This window comes from Coffea eugenioides, chromosome 10, assembly GCF_003713205.1.
Source record: "Coffea eugenioides isolate CCC68of chromosome 10, Ceug_1.0, whole genome shotgun sequence".
NCBI classification, from domain to species: domain Eukaryota; kingdom Viridiplantae; phylum Streptophyta; class Magnoliopsida; order Gentianales; family Rubiaceae; genus Coffea; species Coffea eugenioides.
Window position 1 is genome coordinate 36,322,580 of NC_040044.1, and position 21,024 is coordinate 36,343,603.

The 21,024-nt window shown below is 36.3% G+C and overlaps 2 protein-coding genes across 6 annotated transcripts; one reads left to right on the top strand and one right to left on the bottom strand.

The window, feature by feature from the left end:
- The first annotated feature begins 353 nt into the window (after nt 1-353).
- Nucleotides 354-4,659, top strand: LOC113748823 (LRR receptor-like serine/threonine-protein kinase RCH1). The gene is made up of 2 exons (XM_027292391.1): nt 354-3,563; nt 3,940-4,659. Exons 1-2 carry the CDS (start codon nt 761-763, stop codon nt 4,395-4,397), a joined length of 3,261 nt encoding a protein of 1,086 aa, XP_027148192.1. The 5' UTR covers nt 354-760; the 3' UTR covers nt 4,398-4,659.
- Nucleotides 4,660-4,886: 227 nt separating this feature from the next.
- Nucleotides 4,887-15,243, bottom strand: LOC113748824. 5 transcript variants are annotated; one of them, XM_027292395.1, is made up of 10 exons: nt 14,991-15,243; nt 14,605-14,670; nt 10,836-10,916; nt 10,671-10,724; nt 10,521-10,589; nt 6,771-6,833; nt 6,494-6,576; nt 6,321-6,386; nt 6,122-6,181; nt 4,887-5,482 (listed from the first exon to the last, which is right to left on the bottom strand). In XM_027292395.1, the coding sequence occupies exons 1-9, from the start codon at nt 15,222-15,224 to the stop codon at nt 6,151-6,153; spliced, it is 747 nt and encodes a 248-aa protein (XP_027148196.1). In that variant the 5' UTR covers nt 15,225-15,243; the 3' UTR covers nt 4,887-5,482; nt 6,122-6,150. The 5 variants fall into 5 exon arrangements, with proteins under 5 accessions (XP_027148196.1, XP_027148195.1, XP_027148194.1 ...); XM_027292394.1 differs by having other exon boundaries at nt 4,887-5,696; XM_027292393.1 differs by having other exon boundaries at nt 6,122-6,193.
- Nucleotides 15,244-21,024: the final 5,781 nt, after the last annotated feature.

Here is a 21,024-nt window from a genome sequence, read left to right on the forward strand (position 1 = left end):
TCCAAATTGGGTACATCTAACGTGCATGGATGTGATGATTGTGTAATCAAGCTCAAGTCTCAAACATGGGGTGCTTAAAGTGCATTTATACTCTTCCTTTCTGCAATGATTAGCTGATTACTAGACACAAAGAAAGCTACACTTGTACTTCCTAAGAAAACCCCAAATTTACTATAATTGCTCAAGTATAGAAAGAATTTCACTGCAATGACATCAATTTCCTGATCATCCAAGTTTCTTTGAGACCTGGAATTATAAAGAAAAGGGATAATAAGCTCCAAAGAGTAATGTACATATGTAGCAACACAACTCTTTAACTACAAAGTCTGAACTTTTTTAATGTCTCTCCAAAAGAGTAAATGCCATGCCTGTGCATTGAAATTTTCCTAGTAAAGGTACAAGGTAAACAGTACCATAATAGAACTATAAAACATCCATAAAGGTATGCTTGCACTCCCAACATTTCCACATCATCACATCAAAGCTGAGCCATCTGATATCTCTCTCTCTCTCTCTCTCTCATATGCACTGTTACTGATAGAACTTGACAAAATCTGTGTGGAAGAGGATTTGTTTGCCTTTATGCTGATGCAAAAAGGTTCAAGGACATCAGTTTATTATATAATTCATGAAAGAAACCAATGGTATTTCAACACTGCTGCCATGATAGAGATATCATTCCAGAAGTTCTTTTGTAAATGCAGTGCTAATCCAGAACAAGCTGTAAAAGAATACTAGAGAGTACAACAACTTTCTCATCATGCCAAACAGAGAGATTACCATCCTTCTATATCTGAGTGCTTCTTTATTCCCTGCCATCTTTGCTTTGAACCAAGAAGGTCTCTCTCTCTTGTCATGGCTTGCAACCTTCAACTCTTCCTCTTCTGCCAATTTCTTCTCTTCTTGGGATGTAACTCATCAAAATCCATGCAAATGGGATTACATCAAATGCACTAGCGGTGGTTTTGTTTCCGAAATCACTATCACTTCGATCAATCTTCCCACTTCACTTCCTAGTCAAGTCCTCTCATTCAACTTTCTTACTGTCCTTGTACTCACAAATGGAAACCTGACAGGAGAAATCCCACCAGCCATTGGAAATATGTCGTCTCTGGCCACAGTAGACCTCAGTTTTAATGCTCTAACAGGGATGATACCACCTGAAATAGGAAAGTTACCGAATTTGCGGGTACTGTCATTGAATTCGAATTCGTTGCATGGTGGAATACCTGAAGAAATAGGAAACTGCTCACACCTGAGGCAGCTTGAACTTTTTGACAACCAGTTTTCTGGAAAACTTCCCGTGGAAATCAGCCACCTAAATGCTCTGGAAATCTTTCGTATTGGTGGCAATATTGGAATTCATGGAGAAATTCCAGTGGAAATATCAAAGTGCGTAAACTTAACTATTTTGGGTCTTGCAGATACTGGGATATCAGGTCAGATTCCGCATAGTATTGGAGAACTGAAGAATCTCAAGACTCTTTCAGTATATACAGCAAATCTGACTGGTGAGATCCCACCAGAAATTGGTAATTGCTCAGCATTGGAAAATCTTTTTATCTATGAAAATCAAATTTCTGGAGGACTACCAGTTGGGATGGGAATGCTTAAGAATCTAAGAAGGTTGTTGGTGTGGCAGAACAACCTGAGAGGTTCCATTCCAGAAGATCTAGGAAACTGTTCAAGCTTGACAGTGATCGACTTATCTTTGAATTTTCTGAGTGGAGAGGTACCTTCTTCCCTTGAAAATTTGATCACACTGGAGGAGCTCCTCTTGTCTGATAATTCTATTTCTGGTGGAATTCCAGAGTACATTGGCAACTTTTCTAGCTTGACGCAACTTGAAGTGGATAACAACAATTTTTCTGGCGAGATTCCAAGAACTATTGGGAACTTAATGGAGCTTAATTTGTTCTTTGCCTGGCAGAATCAGCTGAATGGAAGCATACCAGCCGAATTAGCCAATTGCCAGAAGCTTCAAAGCTTGGACCTTTCTCACAACTACCTCACTGGATCAGTTCCAAAGAATCTGTATAATCTGAGGAACTTGTCTAAGCTGCTGCTGCTTTCCAATCTGCTTTCTGGAGGACTTCCACCAGACATTGGCAATTGTACCAGCCTAAACCGATTGAGATTAGGATCAAACATGTTTGATGGTCAAATTCCTTCAGAAATTGGGCTCTTACAAAATTTGGGCTTCCTCGAGTTGGCAGAAAATCAATTTACTGGAGCTATTCCTTTTGAAATTGGAAATTGCATGCAGCTGGAAATGATCGATCTCCATGAGAATAAGCTTGAAGGCACAGTTCCTCTATCTTTTGTCTCACTATCTCAACTGAATGTGTTGGATCTTTCAATGAATAGAATTTCAGGCAACATCCCCGAAAGTATAGGCAAGCTCACATCATTAAATAAACTTTTACTGAATGGAAATAACATCAACGGTTTGATACCTAAGTCATTAGGCCTCTGTAAGGACTTACAGTTGCTGGATGTAAGCAGAAATAGTATCAGTGGTTTAATCCCAGATGAGATTGGTCAACTGCAAGGGTTAGATATCCTATTGAACTTAAGCTGGAATTTCTTGATAGGGCCCATCCCAGAAAGCTTTTCAAATTTTTCAAAGCTAGCAAACATGGACCTTTCCCACAACATGTTGGCAGGAAGCTTGAGAGCACTTGGTAACCTTGACAATCTTGTTTCCTTGAATGTTTCCTACAACAATTTTTCAGGTGTACTTCCCAATACGAAACTCTTTCATGATCTCCCAAATGCTTCTTTTGCTGGTAACCAAGAGCTCTGCATTAACAGAGACCGATGTTACTTCAGTGGAAACCAGAACAGGAAGTCCATCAGGAACCTCACTGTCTTAGTTGTTCTCAGTGTTGTTTTGACTATTATAATCTTCACAGTTGGAGCAATCTTCTACATTAGAGGTCATGATGAGATATGCAGAAAGAGTGATGAAGAGACTGGACTCCAGTGGGATTTCACGCCATTCCAGAAGCTGAACTTCTCTGTCAATGATATTTTAGGAAAGCTTACTGAATCTAACATTGTTGGGAAGGGTGGCTCAGGTGTTGTTTATCGAGTGGAGATCCCAGTACGGCAGTTTATTGCCGTAAAAAAACTTTGGCCCAAGAAGATTGGAGAAATTCCGCAGAGGGACTTGTTTTCTGCAGAAGTTAGAGCACTGGGATCAATCAGGCACAAAAATATTGTGAGACTTCTGGGCTGCTGTAACAATGGAAAAACTAGATTGCTATTGTTTGATTACATCAGTAATGGGAGTTTGGCAAAAGTTCTTCATGGTAAGATGATATACTTGGATTGGGATGCAAGGTATAAAATCATACTTGGAGCAGCTGATGGTTTGGCTTATCTGCACCATGACTGTATCCCTCCAATTGTTCACCGCGATATCAAGGCCAACAATATTTTGGTTGGTCCACAGTATGAAGCTTTCCTCGCTGATTTTGGACTGGCAAAGCTTGTAGATTCAGCAGATTATTCGAGAGCTTCAAACATTGTGGCGGGTTCCTATGGCTATATTGCTCCTGGTAAGTAAATAAGCTTCACATATTCAAGTTCTAGTTGACATATTTTCTTCTAAATTTCGACAATAAATTTGAGCATAATCAAGACACTCCACGACCATTTTACATTCTATACGTCAAACTGGTTCCTCAATTCATCAAATACACAAAATGATGCTTCTTAATTTTCTCATTAAGAAACTTCTCAGGACAGTTTCTTTGTTTCCGACAAGAAGGTAAAAGTTTCTTCTCAAAAGATACTCAGACGTATCCACATTTGTCGATAACCACTAAGTCAGACTTATCTCGAGTTGTTCATAGATGAAGTTCAAGATTTGATATTATATTATTATCATAACTTTGTGCTTGGTGACTAACTTTATTATGTCCCACCTTGCAGAATATGGATACAGTATGAGAATCACAGGGAAGAGTGATGTATACAGCTATGGCATTGTGCTTCTTGAAGTCCTAACAGGGATGGAACCAAATGATCCCAGGATTCCAAATGGTGCCCACATTGTCACTTGGGTTCAACGGGAGATGCGAATAAAGCACAGAGAATTTACGTCAATTCTTGATCAACAGCTACTTCTACTGTCTGGAACACAAACACAAGAAATGCTTCAAGTGCTTGGGGTGGCTCTACTCTGTGTGAACCCCAGTCCTGATGATAGACCAACAATGAAAGATGTTACGGCAATGCTCAGAGAAATCAGGCATGAGAATGAGGATTTTGAGAAGCCAAATTCTCTGCAGAAAGCAATGGTTTCCAACACCAAAGCAGCGGTTCATTGTTCTAGTTTCTCAAGATCTTCTGAACCCCTAATTAGATCTCCCTCCCAGCGGTCAGAATAGTTAGATCTCATTCATTGTCGGGATTTTTTTTTTTTGGTCCTTTGATTCTTTCCAAGTTACTAATAAACTGTATAGGTAGATAAAAAAAATTTTCTTGTCAGATTAACACTCCATTTCGTCATTGTATTATGATTTCAGAGTTTCCACCTCCTAATAACTTGATTAAGATTTAATTTGTTTAGGTAGGGAGGATTCAAATCCCATGATCTGATTCCAAGGAGCTGTAACTTGATTGAAGCACTTTACAAAACCATTCCCTTTCTGCCCGAGCACAAATTCCCTCCACCTCCAGAGAGGTGCAAGAACCAATCAACCTTCATGTTCATTTTCTTTTCATTTGAACTCAGACTCCATGGTCAGACAGTACTGATGATTTGATAGTGGACAATATAAGGTATAACCTACTCTCCTTATATCTGGATCTTTTTCCCTCCTCCAATATGTCTCTCCTCTATCAGTTTCTAGGACGGTGATTTAAACAATTTCAAATTCAATCAAGGGCTAAGCAAGCATATCTCTGTCATTGGTGAATTTACATCAATTATTCAAAACCAGAAGGCTAAGATAATGAAATAATATCCATACAATGATTCAGAATAAAGGAAGTCGCCATCAGCAGCTACAAACATCTTTCAAGCCTGCATTAAGTTAAACATGCATACTTTACAATGGGTCCCAGAAATGGAGAAGTAGCTATCAATCCCATGGGTTGTTTTGGGGAAGAGCTGGGATAGGGACGAAATCTTGGTTGGCCGGAAGCAAATGGAGCTTATAATTAGTAGGAACCAAATGGACCATCACACCTTACCAATTCCTCCAACATTGCTTTCACTAAAGATAAAGGGAGATACAGTTTCATCTTCTGAAAGATGCGTTGCTTTTCGGCATGTGATGGCAAAACTTCTCAGTCCCACTGGTAGGTCACAGTAAGCTATCAAGCTTCAATGGCTAAGGATGCATAACATCTGATGTTTAGGTTGATAAGCACTTCCCTGCAAGGAGAATAAAGAGCCCACGTACAACATAGCAGAGTCATACAAATGTGGTTTTCTCACACTCACTCTTCACTGCATCGGATGATTTGACTGTCAAAACCACAAACTAAGGTACTTTTAAAAGGGTACATCAGAAATCAATTTTACAAATATATGCTAAAGTATGAAGTCCTCCATCAACACTATCAACTACTTAAAAAGTCTCTCTGCACCCAAAAAAAAAAAAATTACACAGTGATGGAGACAAAAGGGTCCTAATAGTGTGAACAGATCCCTTATAGCATCGCTTGCATGTGACTCTCAGCTGGCAGACGAAGGCAAAGAAAAGGACAGTTAATTGATAGCTCACACGTAAAGAAAAAGAATTTAGAAAGAGACTTCAAAATTAAATGCCTAACGTGTTCCATTGATGACAATCCATCTATGAGCATATAAAATTCAGCAAAACGCCTAGTAAAGTTTGATATTTGACAGATCTTAAGAATCAATAAACAACCAGAAACACAGAGTACATGAACACAATCTCATACAAAAAAAGATCTGTTTAGTAATGATGGAATGCGTAAAGACTTAAATTTTGAGTATTAGTTGGAGTAAAATACCAGTTTTTGTCATACAAGTTCATGGACCAAAAGATGGCGGCGAAAGATCGGAGGAGAACTAAAGAAATAGAACAAAAGAGTTTCTCCAAATGGATCTTGCTCAACTAGAAGCATATTTCATAGTTACCTTATAAAAGCTGACTCCAGCAGGAATAATCACAGCTGTGCCTTGGGATGCCACTTTATACTGCACCCAATGCTAAAGTAAAGAGGAATTTAGTATCCTACAAAATGTAAATCAATTTCTATTTCTTTTTGTTTTGTGTTTTCTCACTTAATTATACAAGTAAAATCAGACTTGAAGGAAAAAGAGTTGCAGACATTACCTTGGTTTCTGATCTGAAGACACTGGCTGACCACTAAGAACACAGTCTATTGCAAGGCTCAAGTCCCTGAACAAGTATTATAGAAGTTACTCAGCACAATTGCACATAAAGCAGCAGGTCAAGAGAAAATTGCAGAAACTCGGTATGGCACTGATAGAAGTCAAAGATTCAACCTTCCTGTGACCCGCACATCATTACTTGGCCGTGAATCATCAAACTGGCCATGGTACACTAGCTCAAAAGGCCTACGCCCGTCCTGTAATGAAGCAGGTCTAAATTAACAGTTCACATCAAATAGGTTCACACCTACAGTAAATGAGCATGTATGCCTAAACAATAGAGTGGCTGTAAAAGATATATGGCAGGTTAGTATGAAGGATACTACGAAGACCAAAGCCATAATGGGGACAAGACAATACACTTAAAGGTTCCATAATAGGACACGGGTACCTTTCTGAAAAGGAAAAACTCAGGTGTGCACACAGCTCCAAAATCTTTTGCAACATCTTGAGTCTGTAGCAAAATGTAAAGAACCACTTTAGAGATTAAGATGCCCTTCTAAATATCACATACAAAGAAAAATACTATATCCAACAGCACTACCAATCACGATTTCTATACAAAGAACTCAGCAACACAAAATTACAAAAAGTAAACTGCAGAAGTCAGGAGCATCAAAAAGTTGGGGGAAGAAATTAAAAGGTACATCTGTTCAACAATGAGACACGGATAGTTCTACTTGTTCCATAACACTTGACTTAAACAGAGATGGACCGAAGGGGAGCCAAAAGAAAGCATTGGCTATGAAAAGTTTGATAAGAAGTTCCGGGATTCCAGGGGATTCTTTTGGAGTATGAAGTTATATGTGTCCATTTTAAGTGGCAATGGAGCAAATTTTGAGCTTCCGAGACTTCCAGAAATAGGAACAATTGCATCTCAGAATTTACAGGGATGTCAGACAGAATTTCTTCAGCAGCAAAACGGTTCCTTATCTTACATTTCCAGACTGTATGGAGTGGTTTAAACACTAAGGCCGCACCAGGAATTCATTGGCAATGATACATTGTTAGAACTTGTAATACTTTCAGTGATAAGGTTGGATTCTATAAAAAAACATAGGATCAGAAGAAATGATTTTTTTTTTTTTGGTTGCTGGTTTATGGTAATTTTGACCACTGGGAATAAAATTTAGATTAAGCTACACTCAATTGCCTCCTTCCAAGTTTTATGGTTCAGAGTCAATCAGCAACATTTGATGCAGGAGACACCCCTTGCACATATTCCATTATTAAACTTTCCATCTGGTTATGCCCACATGTCAGCGCAATGCTCCTTCTAACCTTCTTTGCTGAAGGCTGCCAAGGTATAAATGTAAGTGATTGATTTTCTGTTATTAAGGCTTCTCATGGCCATCCTTCAGTCCTCAGCTTATGTAAATTGTTTCGTTCCCCTCCGAGAAACCAACCCCAGAAAACCTTTTCAAACCAAGATAAATATACACACACAATGGCAAAGCAACGAACTTTGACTGCTAATGAGTTGTCGGAGATGGAAAAGATATTTATCACAGAGGCAACTCACATTTTATGCATTACCGCATGAGATAGAGATTGGAATTTAGAATTCTTAGTCTTGATCTAATTCTATGAGTGAGAGAGAGAGCTTCGAGTTTATAATTCTTAAGAATTACTGTTGTAATGTGTCATTTCTGTTTATTAACATACATCTGCTATCAGTTCTGTTAACCTCAGACTATATGGCTCGTAATATTTCTTTACCAGCACAAGCACAATAAGGGGAATTGGTATGAACTCATTTATGATACACACCAACTCATAATCCAAAATCCACAGCATAATGGGCTTACAATCAAAGCAAGTGAATATAAAAGGCTAATACCCACTAAATATAAGAGAAAGGCTATGGAATGTCACATTATCATAAAACAGTTTTCCATGACAGCCACAATCCTAAATGAGCCAGTCTTCTTCCAAAGCTGCTAACAAGAAGCAAAAAGTACTTTACCAACCGAAATAAAAATTATGGGCAGACACTTGTATTACTTCTTTTTAACAAGTTTTCTCTAAAATCAATTGGGTACTTCCACAAGAGATGTAGACCAGTGAGATGGTTTCGTAGTTTCAGCAATAATAAAATGCCTTGGGAATCTTTGTCCCCAATCAAAAATGACTCTTACTCATTCAACAGCAGGTTTATTTAAACAAGAAGAGATTGATTTAAAGATGACTGCCTAGCACAGTGATTTTACAGCAAAGAAGCACCAAGCATTGATAGGAGAAACTACAGGCTACCAAATTATCATTCCTAAGTTTTGGCTGAAAGAATTTGGTTTTATCCCCATTAACACCTGTCTGCACGAGTAAATATTGGGTGGTCCCAGTGCACCAGGTCACACAACATTACCAATCATCTTACCAAGCAATTGAGGTAGGCCATATGTGTATTAGGCTCATATCAATTTGATTCCTAAGGAATATTAGTTTGGCACAGTCAACTCAAGAACTTAGTCTGTTGGATACAAATTTAAAAGGCATCAGAACAATAACTATATAGTTACTGCTTCCTTGAGGAGCAAACGAGGAAACCACAACCTCAACAAATCATGTATTGAAATTCAACTCATATAAACAACCTAATTCAGCCACCAAAATAAAATATAGAACATTGTTCACGCTTTTCTGTTTTAAAGTTTTTGACTGAGGTTCAAAGAATTCTTTACCTGTAGAACTCTTACTTTGAATCAGAAAAACAGTAAACAGACATACCAAGGTTACTTACCGAAATATTGATATTTTTATTGGAAATTAGAGAAATAATGTTGGTTTTATTGTTGTTCCCAAAAGGAAATCGATGTCTTAAAATTGATTTCTCAGAAATAGACTTTAAAGGGTTCTTCTTTTTTCTCATCTTTTCTTTTTTCCCCCAAACTTTATCCACTCCTCCTCTACTCTTCTCCAGATCTTCTAACCAAACAATCCATCCAGTCTTGATGCACACCCACCCAACATTAGTAGTAAAAGTCGTAGTTTTGCAATCATCAACTTCTCACTGCTCTCCATTCTGATTCTTACCCTGCACTTTCTTCTCTTTGGTATAATTCTTTTTAGTTCTAATAGGTTTTGTTCTTACTCATGCTGATGACGAGGAAGGCTAGATTTTTTTTTTCAATGCCACTGTATTTTGGACTCAAAGCCCATGAGGACAGCCTGATGGCCCCAACCCACAGCACTAACATATTCTGCCTGAATCTACTTTACCATCTTTGTGATTGCAATTTTCAGGCTGTCGGGACTTGGTTTACACAAAAATGAAAAAGGCACCACTATGGGTGTAGTTCTAATATTGATGGTGGTTGGAGAGGGAATTATTGGGAGTGAAAGGTGCTGAAGGAGGCTCCACACAAGGTCTGCTTTTGAGGCTGCTCTGCTACTTTATTTTTCCTTCTCGTACAAGTATAGAGAATTGATGAAGAAGGATAGGCAGGAGAAGGAGAAGAGGAAGAGAGGGAGAAAGGGGAGAAGAGTGGAGGGAGTTTGGGAAAAAAAGATGTCACTAAGAGAAGAAGAAGAAGAAGAAAGAAGAATCACTTCAGAGTGATTTCCGAGGAACTGATTTTCCTATTTTCAGAATGCTAATAAAACAAACAACCTTTTTTTTTAATTTGCAATAAAAATATCAATAATTGAATATATGACCGATACAAGTAAACATAGCAATCCAACTAGTTCCTGAGTCTGAAATTACATACTGCCATGAATTAATCAGGACATGGTTTGTCAACCAGTGTTTTGATTCAGAAAAATTTCCTGAGACCCCGGTGTCAACACAAGGTAATAAGTGGCAGCGTCTCTCGAGTCTAACACCATACGAATAAGCAGTCTAGTTTTGATCATCTCTTTTTTGGTTTAATAGAGTTCTTTTCTTACTTTTATCATGGCGTTCAAGATAATAGTCAAATTTTATTAATCAAACATACATTGAAAATTCTATTAAATATCCAACAGAGCTATTTGATGATATTCATATAGAAACTTAAACTAGACACGGCCAAATGTCAACTGTCAGCAATTCACTAAGTGACAACTACAGGAAAGCAGATTACTAATTGAATCAAAAGGATTCAAGATGGGAACAAATAAGCCACTTAGAAAGGGCAATGATAGACTTGCGAAAGCTAACCTCATCATACAGATATGGGAAAGGATATTTAAATAGCTTTGCTTCTTCTCCCATAAATTCAGGTCCATCCTTCAAGGAATAGATCAGAGTAATACATGTAATGTGGAGGCTTTATAATTTCATAAAGCAGGAGGATAAGTTCATCCAAACCTGCGGATGAGTAACTGTAGAATTTGATGATATCGCTACTACTGCAAGCCCTTTCTGCATCAGAAACAAAAAAAAAATAGTTGCTATTAACTCTTAATGTACAGTTCTAGCAATTTGAGAAGTGATTCGAATGCAAGAACACAAGACAGACAGTTACCTTCCTACCTTCATGTAGAAATTCGAGAGCTTTACAATATCCTTTTTCAAGTGTTTAACAAAGGGGCAGTGATTGCAAATGAACATAACCTGCAGAAACACATTTTAAGAGATGAAGTGATGTCAGAGAGAGAGAAAGAGAGAGAGATTTGTTAGGTTATGATTAAGCAGCAAGTTTGCCCGATTCTGATAGGTGTGTGTTTTGTAAATTGAAGAGGAGAGCATACAGCATCTGTTTTTTCATTGTGCACTCACAAGGGCAGTTTGGAAGAAAGTGCAGGTGATGTGTCTGACATATAGACGTAAGTATACTTGGGAGGAGGAATTAGCATGGATTGCAGCTCACTGGACTTCTAAATCCTTTGCGCACCAACTCAAGAGACTCTGCCTAGCTGCTACAATATTCCATATATGGAGGCTGAGAAACACGGTGATCTTTCAGGCAGGACATGCTTCAACTGTTGGGTTGTTGAAGGAAATTATTGAAGCTGTGAGATATGTAACCAGTTCATGGTCAGGATATCCTAGAACTCAAGAAAACTGGACACTATTACTAGAATGGGGAGTAGAATGGAAATGCCTTGTATAGTGAGATAGGAGATACATATGATTGTATATTCAAGTGTACAAATTCAATTCCTTGATCAATGAGAAAATTTATTTTGCACAAAAAAAAAAGTTTGGCAGATTCCTAGTAGTTTGGAGTTCTTTTGAAAGCTTGCATATCTTTTTTTTGAGAGAATTGCATATTTTAGTCCCCAAGGTCTTTGCTTTGTTTCACTTTAGTCTTTTACATTCAACTTGACACAATTTAGGCCTTATATTTTGCATATGTCTAATATTAGTCCCACATTTCAACTTTGAAGCAACTGCTTCATTACATTTCTGTAATTTGCAAAATTTGTTGCATAGATAAATATAGGATACAGCATGCCCTCATGTATTATAGTCATACTCTGTATTGCCCCATATTTTCAATGGTGCTGAATTGCCCACTTATGTTATCAACTACCACAAAATTGGCATTGCGTTAAGGGGTGGACATAATTGCCCTCAAGAAGATTTTCTAATTACCAACCCCCAAAAATTTCCTTACCCAAACCTCTGCCAACTTCTCTAAAACGCCTACAAACAACTGTAAATCCACCCATTTAGCACCCCTACCCTCAAACCACAAGCATCACGTTCAACCCAACCCAAACCACCATATGAGTGTCTTCCTTTCTCTTCGCAGCTAAATTGATTCCTGCTCTTCTTATTTATATCCTTTTTCAAGTAGTGAGAGCAAATAGAAATTGTAACAGTGGTTAAAAGTAGAGGATATAAAGGACTGGGCATTTGGTTTGGCATAGTGCTATGCTTGTGAAAAGGCTGGAGGAGAGTGGGTTGGAATTGAGGTTGGACTGACGAGGCTAAGGATCAGGAAAGAAGGTCAGTGGTGACACTCCGGTGCCAATGAAGAAAATGGGTACCAGCACCTCCAATATCATTGCTGATCCTTCAAACCCCTCGAAGCAAACAACGGTTGCAGTAGTTTCTGATCAACAAAGTTCAGTACTGAAATGGCACTTCTTAGAGAATTGACAACATCGACTTCACAAATTTTATCTCTTAAAAACCACCAATCTAGATAAAGACACAAAAAGAACTCCTTCCCAGATCCTAGGTTCCATGTTATCACAGCCACCTGAAAATTCTATTTCGTATGATATGCACCACTCTGGTGGAAGCAATAAGCTCCATTAACAAGAAAGCATGTCTTAAAAAGAGGGGGAGAACTCTTTTTTGACCATCAGGTCAGTTAATAGCATCTTGCAAAAGACTTAGTGCCCCACCTCAAAGAGTTACTTTTTCCGAGACCTTTCTTTGTGCAACAGAGTCATCAGTTTAATAAATTAGGAAGATTAAACAAGGAAATTCTTGAATGGTTCAAATAATTCTTAAATTTACAACCAGACTCTCTGTCGACTACGGTAAATATATTAATATGGTTAAGGCATTAAACATCAGTTACCGTGCATCACAATACCAGATGGAGAATCAATAGTTCCTTTCAAAAATTAATAAGGACGGCTAACTAAATACGAGATAATCTTATTAAGCATTATAGGCACACCAATTTCCGAACTCTTAATCCCAACTTCTAAAATTCTTAGAGTTCTAACTTAAATATCTGAGATTTACTTATTAGGCATTAAATCACCTGAATACTTTTTTGATTAAGAACCATATAGACCACTTAGCAACAAAATTCTTTATTCTTCTTCACTCTAGGTCCTACCTTTGTTATAATCTTAGTCAGCAACTGTATTTTAAAAAAAAATTATCAAGGGAAAACATGAGGTTTATATATCTTGGTATTCATGTCAAAGCCTAGGTCACCAAAAAGTTGAATTAATCACCAATAAATTACAAAGATTTTCAATTTTATGACAACAAGTCAACAATCTCATTAAATCTAAGAAAAATAAAAAATACTAGCACATATAGTTCCCCAGAACCAAGTAAACCAACTAAACATTGAAACTCTTATTCGCTAGGAAATTCAAACTTTTGATGCATAATTTAACTGCTCATGCATACATGATCAAGCAAGTTATTTATGTTTCCCTTACCAATCACTTTCACCATAAAATATGTTCCTAAGCATGTCACCATGTTTCACAAGGTTTTCCTGCATGTAGGCTGGTCCTCAAAGATGATAAAATAGCATAATTCTATCCTTTCTTCATTTTTTTTTTTTACCTCATGATGCCATTTCAAAGATTGCTTGGGTTATTTACCACAACATTGCAATTTTTATTCCAAATTTTTTTAAAAAAATATTGATGCTTTTGTTCCTCTTCCTAAAACGGGGAAGTCAATTTTGTGAGTTGATTCCACAGAAATCAACTTCTAGTATCTGTTCTTCTTCCCAAACTTCCAGTCCATTTCTCTCTTCTCCACTCCTTCCTCTCCTTGTCTGCCTATCCCTTCTCCTCTTCTCCACTCACCCAATAAAAATTTCAAAAACCTAACACACATCAAACCCTTAAAAATCGATTCCTAACAAGTGCTCATTCAGCAATAGATATCTCAACTCACTGAACTGCAACACTTGCACCCACACATGCATGTACGTATTCTTTACTCGAATTCACTTCCCATATCCAATCTTAGTTTGGATCTGGAAATTGTTCATTACACCTGAAGCAGATATAAGGTGAAGACAACTAACTAAATCATCTTTTCTTTTGTTGTCAAAGCTAGCTTAATTTGCATTTTCAATTGTTTGGAAAACCACTATTCCTAATATCTTTGTTCTGGCAATTCTGAGATTAACCATGGGAAATGGGTCAGTCCTTTTATACTATTTATTGGTTCTTATAGAGAGATGTCTAGACCAGACAGGCGATTTTCCTGTGTTCCATGGCATTTGCACCTCATATCCGTGCAGCAGCTAGCAAATCCGAATTTGATGAAGAGAAAATAAACATTGATGTTGATTTTGACAATATCGACTTTCTTATTTTCAGAAAAGAAATAAGCATGTCAATATTTCTTTATGTTGTATTAAAAAGTGCAATACCATAGGAAATAACCCAGATTTCTCAGAATAGCAAATTACTCTAATAAATAAACAGTCACACTATCCTACTCCATGCATATGTTGGCAACCACGATTTCAAAGAAATTGCAACACTCACATCCTTCAGCGCATTGACAAAAAGCAGTCATATGAACATATTTTAGACCATTCTACGGAATGAACCCTTAGTGGGGATGGCCTAGCTCTTACCAATAAAGCAGGATACGGTTCAAAGTCCTCCAATTTCCACATTTTACCCGTAAGCGGCTCCGGAAGCTGCATCCAGCATCCTCAGAGTCATATATAAAAAGGAAAAAAATTGAAATTCAACAATATGCTCAAACGCAAGCATGAAAACTTATGCTCAAAATTTCTGAATTCTATCCTTAAATTCCTTTGAAGTGGAGTAGCTAATGAAAATCATTACCACGCTAGCTTTGACTCAATTGAATGCGTAAACAAGCATTACATCTCAATTTTTTTTTCTTGCTGCATATAAGACATAAAATTTGAAAAATATGAAGCAGTATCAACAAGAACCCAGAAGAATATAGATTACATACTACTAGAAAATTGAAAATAAAATCAAACCGGACCTCAAAATGGGGTGCTCTGAAACCAAGAGAGACGCCTTTGGACTCGGCTCTAGCTGCTCTAATCACTAGTTTTCTTGCTGGGAAATTAAAGCTTTTCTGCAAGGAATCAAACCCCATTTTCGAGAAGGACAGAAAAGAGAAAAGGTTAGGCTTGATTATCGGCGGCTGCCGGCGGCAGAGTAGTCGAGGCGGGGCGGTGATGAAAGATTGAGTGGCAGTTACAATACCCGGCATGGCTAACTGTTTTTTCTGGTTCACTGATAAAGTTCCCTTTTTATATTATGCAGCAGTAGAAAATTAGAGAATGGGCTTAGATGGGTTTGGGCCAATGTCCATTAAAGCCCCAAAGGAGAGAAAATCTGAAATTGGACAAAGATGCAAAAATTTTAAAGTGGGCACGGTCGGGTACTCGGTACCCGACCCTAACATAATTTAGCTGACTCGATTCTAACATATCAGATCAGTCATTTTGCAACCCTAACCTGCTTCTAATGTCTCCAGATACTCGCTACTAGAGTACTTAAAAAAAAGGGGCGGGTCATAGGGTGCCCTCCTCTAAAAAAAAAGAACTATTTTCAAATAAAAAACTATTTTTCAATTAATATCAACCTATTTTCCAATATAAAAAAAAATCTGCTTTTCAATTAATATTGATAAAGATATTATAATCACAATCCATACATCAATATTCTAAATCACAATCCATACATCAATATTCTAACACATTTCATTCAACAATCAAACCAATCTAAAAAATTTATATTAAAATTAAGGATAACAATAGAACGGGTTGGGGCAGACGATCCACCCTATTGTTCCTTCCCCCGCCTTCGCCCTATTGTCAAATAACTCCTCCATCCCTCGCCCCATTCTAATCCCAGCCCCCCGCCCCGCGTCTTGTCAAATTAAGCTTCAAGTTCTTTTATTTTTCCCCCCCTCAATTAAGAGCTAAATAAGTAATTACTGCAACTTAGAATTACTTTTACGCACACACAGCATGGTCATGTAAACGATCGGGGTGGTCGGCTACGTCATGTACGTTTGACATCATTGCGTGCAATAAGAAAATGAAAGATAAGGAAAGTTATTTCATATTTGTATCGTCTACTCCGCTACAAGGAGAAGGAGAAAGATAATGAAAAGCCAAAGAACCAAAAATAATGCAACTTTCTTCGATATTGTTAGAGAGATGGAAAGAGAAAAGAATGAGATTACGAAAAATTTTATTTAAAACAAAAAAACTTTTTCTCGATTTTTTCCCACGTATGAGAGATGGAAAGAGAGAAACTAAACATGAGCCATTTTGTATTGATCAAATATCTCTACTTCTGAATCCTTGTTCTCTCTTCTTTCTCTGTATTTCATTCTCTTTAGAAAAGTTTCCTAACCAAACCTTTTTTCAACTCTCCCGTGGGAAAGAGGGATCAGATTTTTTCATTTGTATGAATAGTTTCTTTTGATTCGTGCTAATAATTAAGTCTGTCTTACAATTTTTTAATGTGAGTTTTTTTTTCTCATAGGTTATTGTCTATTGAGAGTTTTCTTCTTTTTTAAACTTTTCCGGTGAGAGTTTTCTTTTCTCTTAAGGATTCCTAATATGGGTTTTAGGTAGTTTTTTTCATTTTTCTTTATTAGATCTAATTTTTTTTAGGTCTACTCAACAAATGTCATCATAATATCTGAATTGAACTTGAAGCAGTCACCATAATATTTGAAATTAAATTAGATAATTAGCAAATCTAGTAATTAGAAGTATGCACAGATGTTCATGGGGTAAAAATTATTTTATCTCATTTTTTAATTAGACATTTACAATGTAATTTTTATCTATTCGTCAAATCTGTAGTATCCATTTTTCATATTTATTTCTTGATATCTATGCATGTTTGATGACGTAACTTCTACCATTAATGTAGATTTTAATAAAATTATGATGTTTTCTAAAAAAAAAAAAGGAAGAAGTATCTCTATTTCTTTTCATTTTTATCTAACTCAAACTTTGAAATGATTGAAAGCGTAAGCGAAATAAAAGAGAGAAAAAAAATTATAACACAGTTGACAAATCTGCTTTAGTTACGTGACAGGCTTACGTGTGTCGCACGTCTTACAAGTTATAGCGCTTTAAATTTGAGAAACAAATAAAAGCAGGAAGATGATGCTGTAATCTTGGGAAAATTTGTCCAATCTTCCCCTAACATCATATATCACAATCTCTCAAGTCTCAGCAATAAGAAAAGCAAAAGGTTAGCAGAGTCACGTCAAGGATAAGAATGTATGGTTATTTGTCAAGATGCCAGCCACTGATTGCTAATTAAATTTCTTGATTACGTAATAACTCTTTTTTTAAAAATTGTCAAATCATGTTATGATTGATTAAATTTTCAATGAGAAACAAGCATATCCCTGCAGTCTCCAGAGAGGTTCATAATTTATCACAATAGTTGTTGGAATGGTAATTTCTTGACGGTATAGTTGTAAGCACTCTTAATGATTAACATACGAATTAGTCCAACCAACTCAAAACTTTGTATTAAAAATTTCTGTATCATATGTTCATTAAGGAAATATTATGATGTAACACCCTATTATCGTACAAGTAACATATTAAGCTACCACTAACTCCTTCGTATAAAACTCGATAAATTACTTTTTTTTTCAAAAAAAAAAAAGAACTCGATAAATTACAACATTAATTCGAAGAAAAATAAAAAAAGAAGCCAATTGGTTGAACCTGAGTATCATCAATTGGTCACACAGTATTAAGAAATTGGAAGACAGTGTGAATTTCTTTTCTTTTTTTGGTATTAATCAAGTAAACTGATAAATACTACTAATTGCCTATCTAAAGGCGAGAAAAGCAGCAAAAGATGTTTCTTGGAGAACGGCCTGGACCACGCCTTTTTGGGAAATATATTGTATATTCAACAATTATTTTGTCATTTGTGCTTTTAGTACCTTTTGTGATCTAGACCTAGAAATCTAATGACTCTTATAATAATGGGATTATCTGACCAAAACTTAAGATAATGTTTCCATAGATTCCTAATCCTTGGTGAGTGGAAATGGTTTTGCTAAGTGTATTATGACCGAGGATATGGTTTCTTCTTTTTTTTTTTTGTTTTTTTTTTACATAGGAAAAAGGTTGGGTGGGTTTGCATCCAATTATGACCACGAGTCAGAGTATGTCTCCAAACCATAGGTCGTTTATAGATATTCTGACTGGAATTGGTTTTGCTACATGTATTAGAATTGAGGATGTGGTTTTTTCTTTTTTTTTTTTATGTGGGAAAAAGTTTGGATGGATTCAACTCCGATAATTGCCACAAGTCAGAGCATGTTTCCAGTACCATAGATCGCTTATAGAGATTCTAACTGGAAATGGTTTTGCTAAGTGTATTAGGACTGAGAATGTAGGTTTTTTTTATGTAGGAAAAAGTTTGGATGGATTCGACTCCGATCATCGTCACGAGTCAGGACATATATTTTTGGGACTATAGATGGTTGTAGAGATTCTTATAGATCATCCATCAATATAGTTTTCACATTGGCACATTAACAATAGGATTCAAACATACGATTTTTGTGAGAAAATGTTTCATTCTTGCCAATTGAACCAAGTTGTGTTGGCTAATAAGGACGTGGTTGTATACCCTATAAAACTCTTTGTGTGATCAACATTCATTATATGAATCAAAGGAAAACTAAACTAGGTGTTATTTGACATATGACATTCACTTTCGTTTCATTAGAAGAATTATCAACTGATTTCATCTTCACACGCTGTTAACTTCAATAATAAGATACATATCTCACATACAAATTATGGATACAAAGAATGTTGAACATACTAGTCCATCATGATGCCCAATGGAACCTTAGAGGGCACAAAAAGAAGAGGAATGGAGTGTTCTATTTGAGGGTAATATATCACTAGCTTATCCCAAGAATTACATCAACAGCATATAATGTATGTAGAATCAAAATATCATTCTACTAATATAATAGTCAATTATGCAGCTCTCATGAACCTAAAGCGACCTCACTTGGCACAAAGTCTATGTATGTGAATATGAATCTAAAGCTTGGCAGTGGTGGGCGTATAAATGTTACATGTCTCAACCATAAGCGGCGCAAACAATATGAAGAGTTTGTCAGCTAAGTGCCCTAGCTACCTCTATTAGTTCAAGGTAAGTGAAATTAATTCGATAAAAATACGGGTAAATTATACATAATTCCTCTGTGATTTTTTATATTTTTAGATGGTTCCTCTAAGATTTTAAAATGTCCCTACGGTTGAATTGAATGCACTCGAAAAATACGTGTGATGGAAATATAACATCTATTTAACACTTTATGATTTGCATAAATATCTACTTTAGCCCCATTTAGTTTTTGTATTTGTCTATATAATCTCTTATTGTTTTCAAGTAAGGTGGTCAAGCCGTTACTCAATTTAGTGATTAAATAAGAGCAATATTAATATTTAAACTAAGACGTTAAGGAGTCTACTTTCCGTCAAATTTTCACTTTACATGAAACCATAAGGGGTAATGTGAACATTTAGTTACATTAGAGAGGTCATGTGACGACATGTAAATCCACGGCGGATATGTGTAATATACCCAAAAATAATAATGGTAAGTTTGTTCCTTTGTATGAGAAATTATGTGTTTTAATCAGACAAAAATCCAACAATTATAAATACCTTGGCTTACAACCGAAAAAAGTAATGATAATAGCTCTTCAATTGTTTAAGAGACAACCTTTTTAAAGCTAGCCATAAATGCATTTATTAGTCATTGGACAATATCCTCTAGCATTATTACGAGAAAATTTTTAGTTCAATTTGGCACTTTTGCTGTGCAATACGTGCAAGTAACAACAATTCTATTATTAGTTAGCTCCAAATTAATACTCTGTTGTCTAACCAAAGATACCACACATTATCAGTAAATTGGAGTCTATGGCGGGCTAAAACTCCCACATAACTATATGAAAATGTTCTCTCTAATTTTAGGATACATTTTCCAACTCTGGGTTGATAGTTTCAGAGGGTGATGTTCTTTTGTAGCCTATCTGACAAGTGATGATTGATATACCAAAGTGCTATACTGCTATACATGGAGACATCCCACATGATAGAATTTATTCACAAGTAAGAGGGTTATTCGGATTGCATTTCCTAGAGAGTTTTAACAGAAAAAGAAATTACTGTAATATTTTTTAGAATGTGATGTACATGAAGTAAAAGGTATTAAAAAAATCGTGTAAAAGAATTAATTACAAAAAGCGAAAAAAAATTTTCTAAAAAGCAGCGATTCTAACAAGACCTAAATTTCCAAATCACTATCTTAGGCTTTAAATCAAGCGCCTGACCATAAGTATATACCATGCCGTCTGGATTAGCAAGAATCCAACAGCTACAGGACCAAGTCATTTCGTCCAAAATGAGACTTAGATATTATCCATTAGTTACAAGATATTATTCATTAGATCGCAGGTCAAAAAACCAATAAATATACTTTCTCTATATGCCGATTGGACAGTTGAGATGTTTCCAACTAGGGCTGCAAACGAGTCGAGCCGAGTCGAGCTTTGAGCTAATCGAGCCGAGCTTTGAGCTAATCGAGCCGAGCCTCGACTAAATTTTATCAAGCTCGAGCTCGAGCTCGAGCTCGACGAGCTGGCAATTTTCGAGCTCGGCTCGACTTGATTCGAGTCGAGCTCGAGCTCGAGCTCGAGCTCGAAAAAAATAAAAAAAATTATTTTATTTTTAAAAAAATAAATAAAATAATATTTTTTTCTGAATAAATAATAAAATATTAAGGATATATCCGTAATTTCACTATGAAAATAAAAAATAAAAAAATATATATATAATATACGTAATTTTATTATTAAATAAAAATAAAAATAAAAAAATATATATATATACTCAAGCTCGCGAGCCGGCTCGCGAGCTAACGAGCTTAATATTCTGAGCTCGAGTTCGAGCTCGAGTTTGACTCGAGCTGGCTCGAGCTCGACTCGAGCT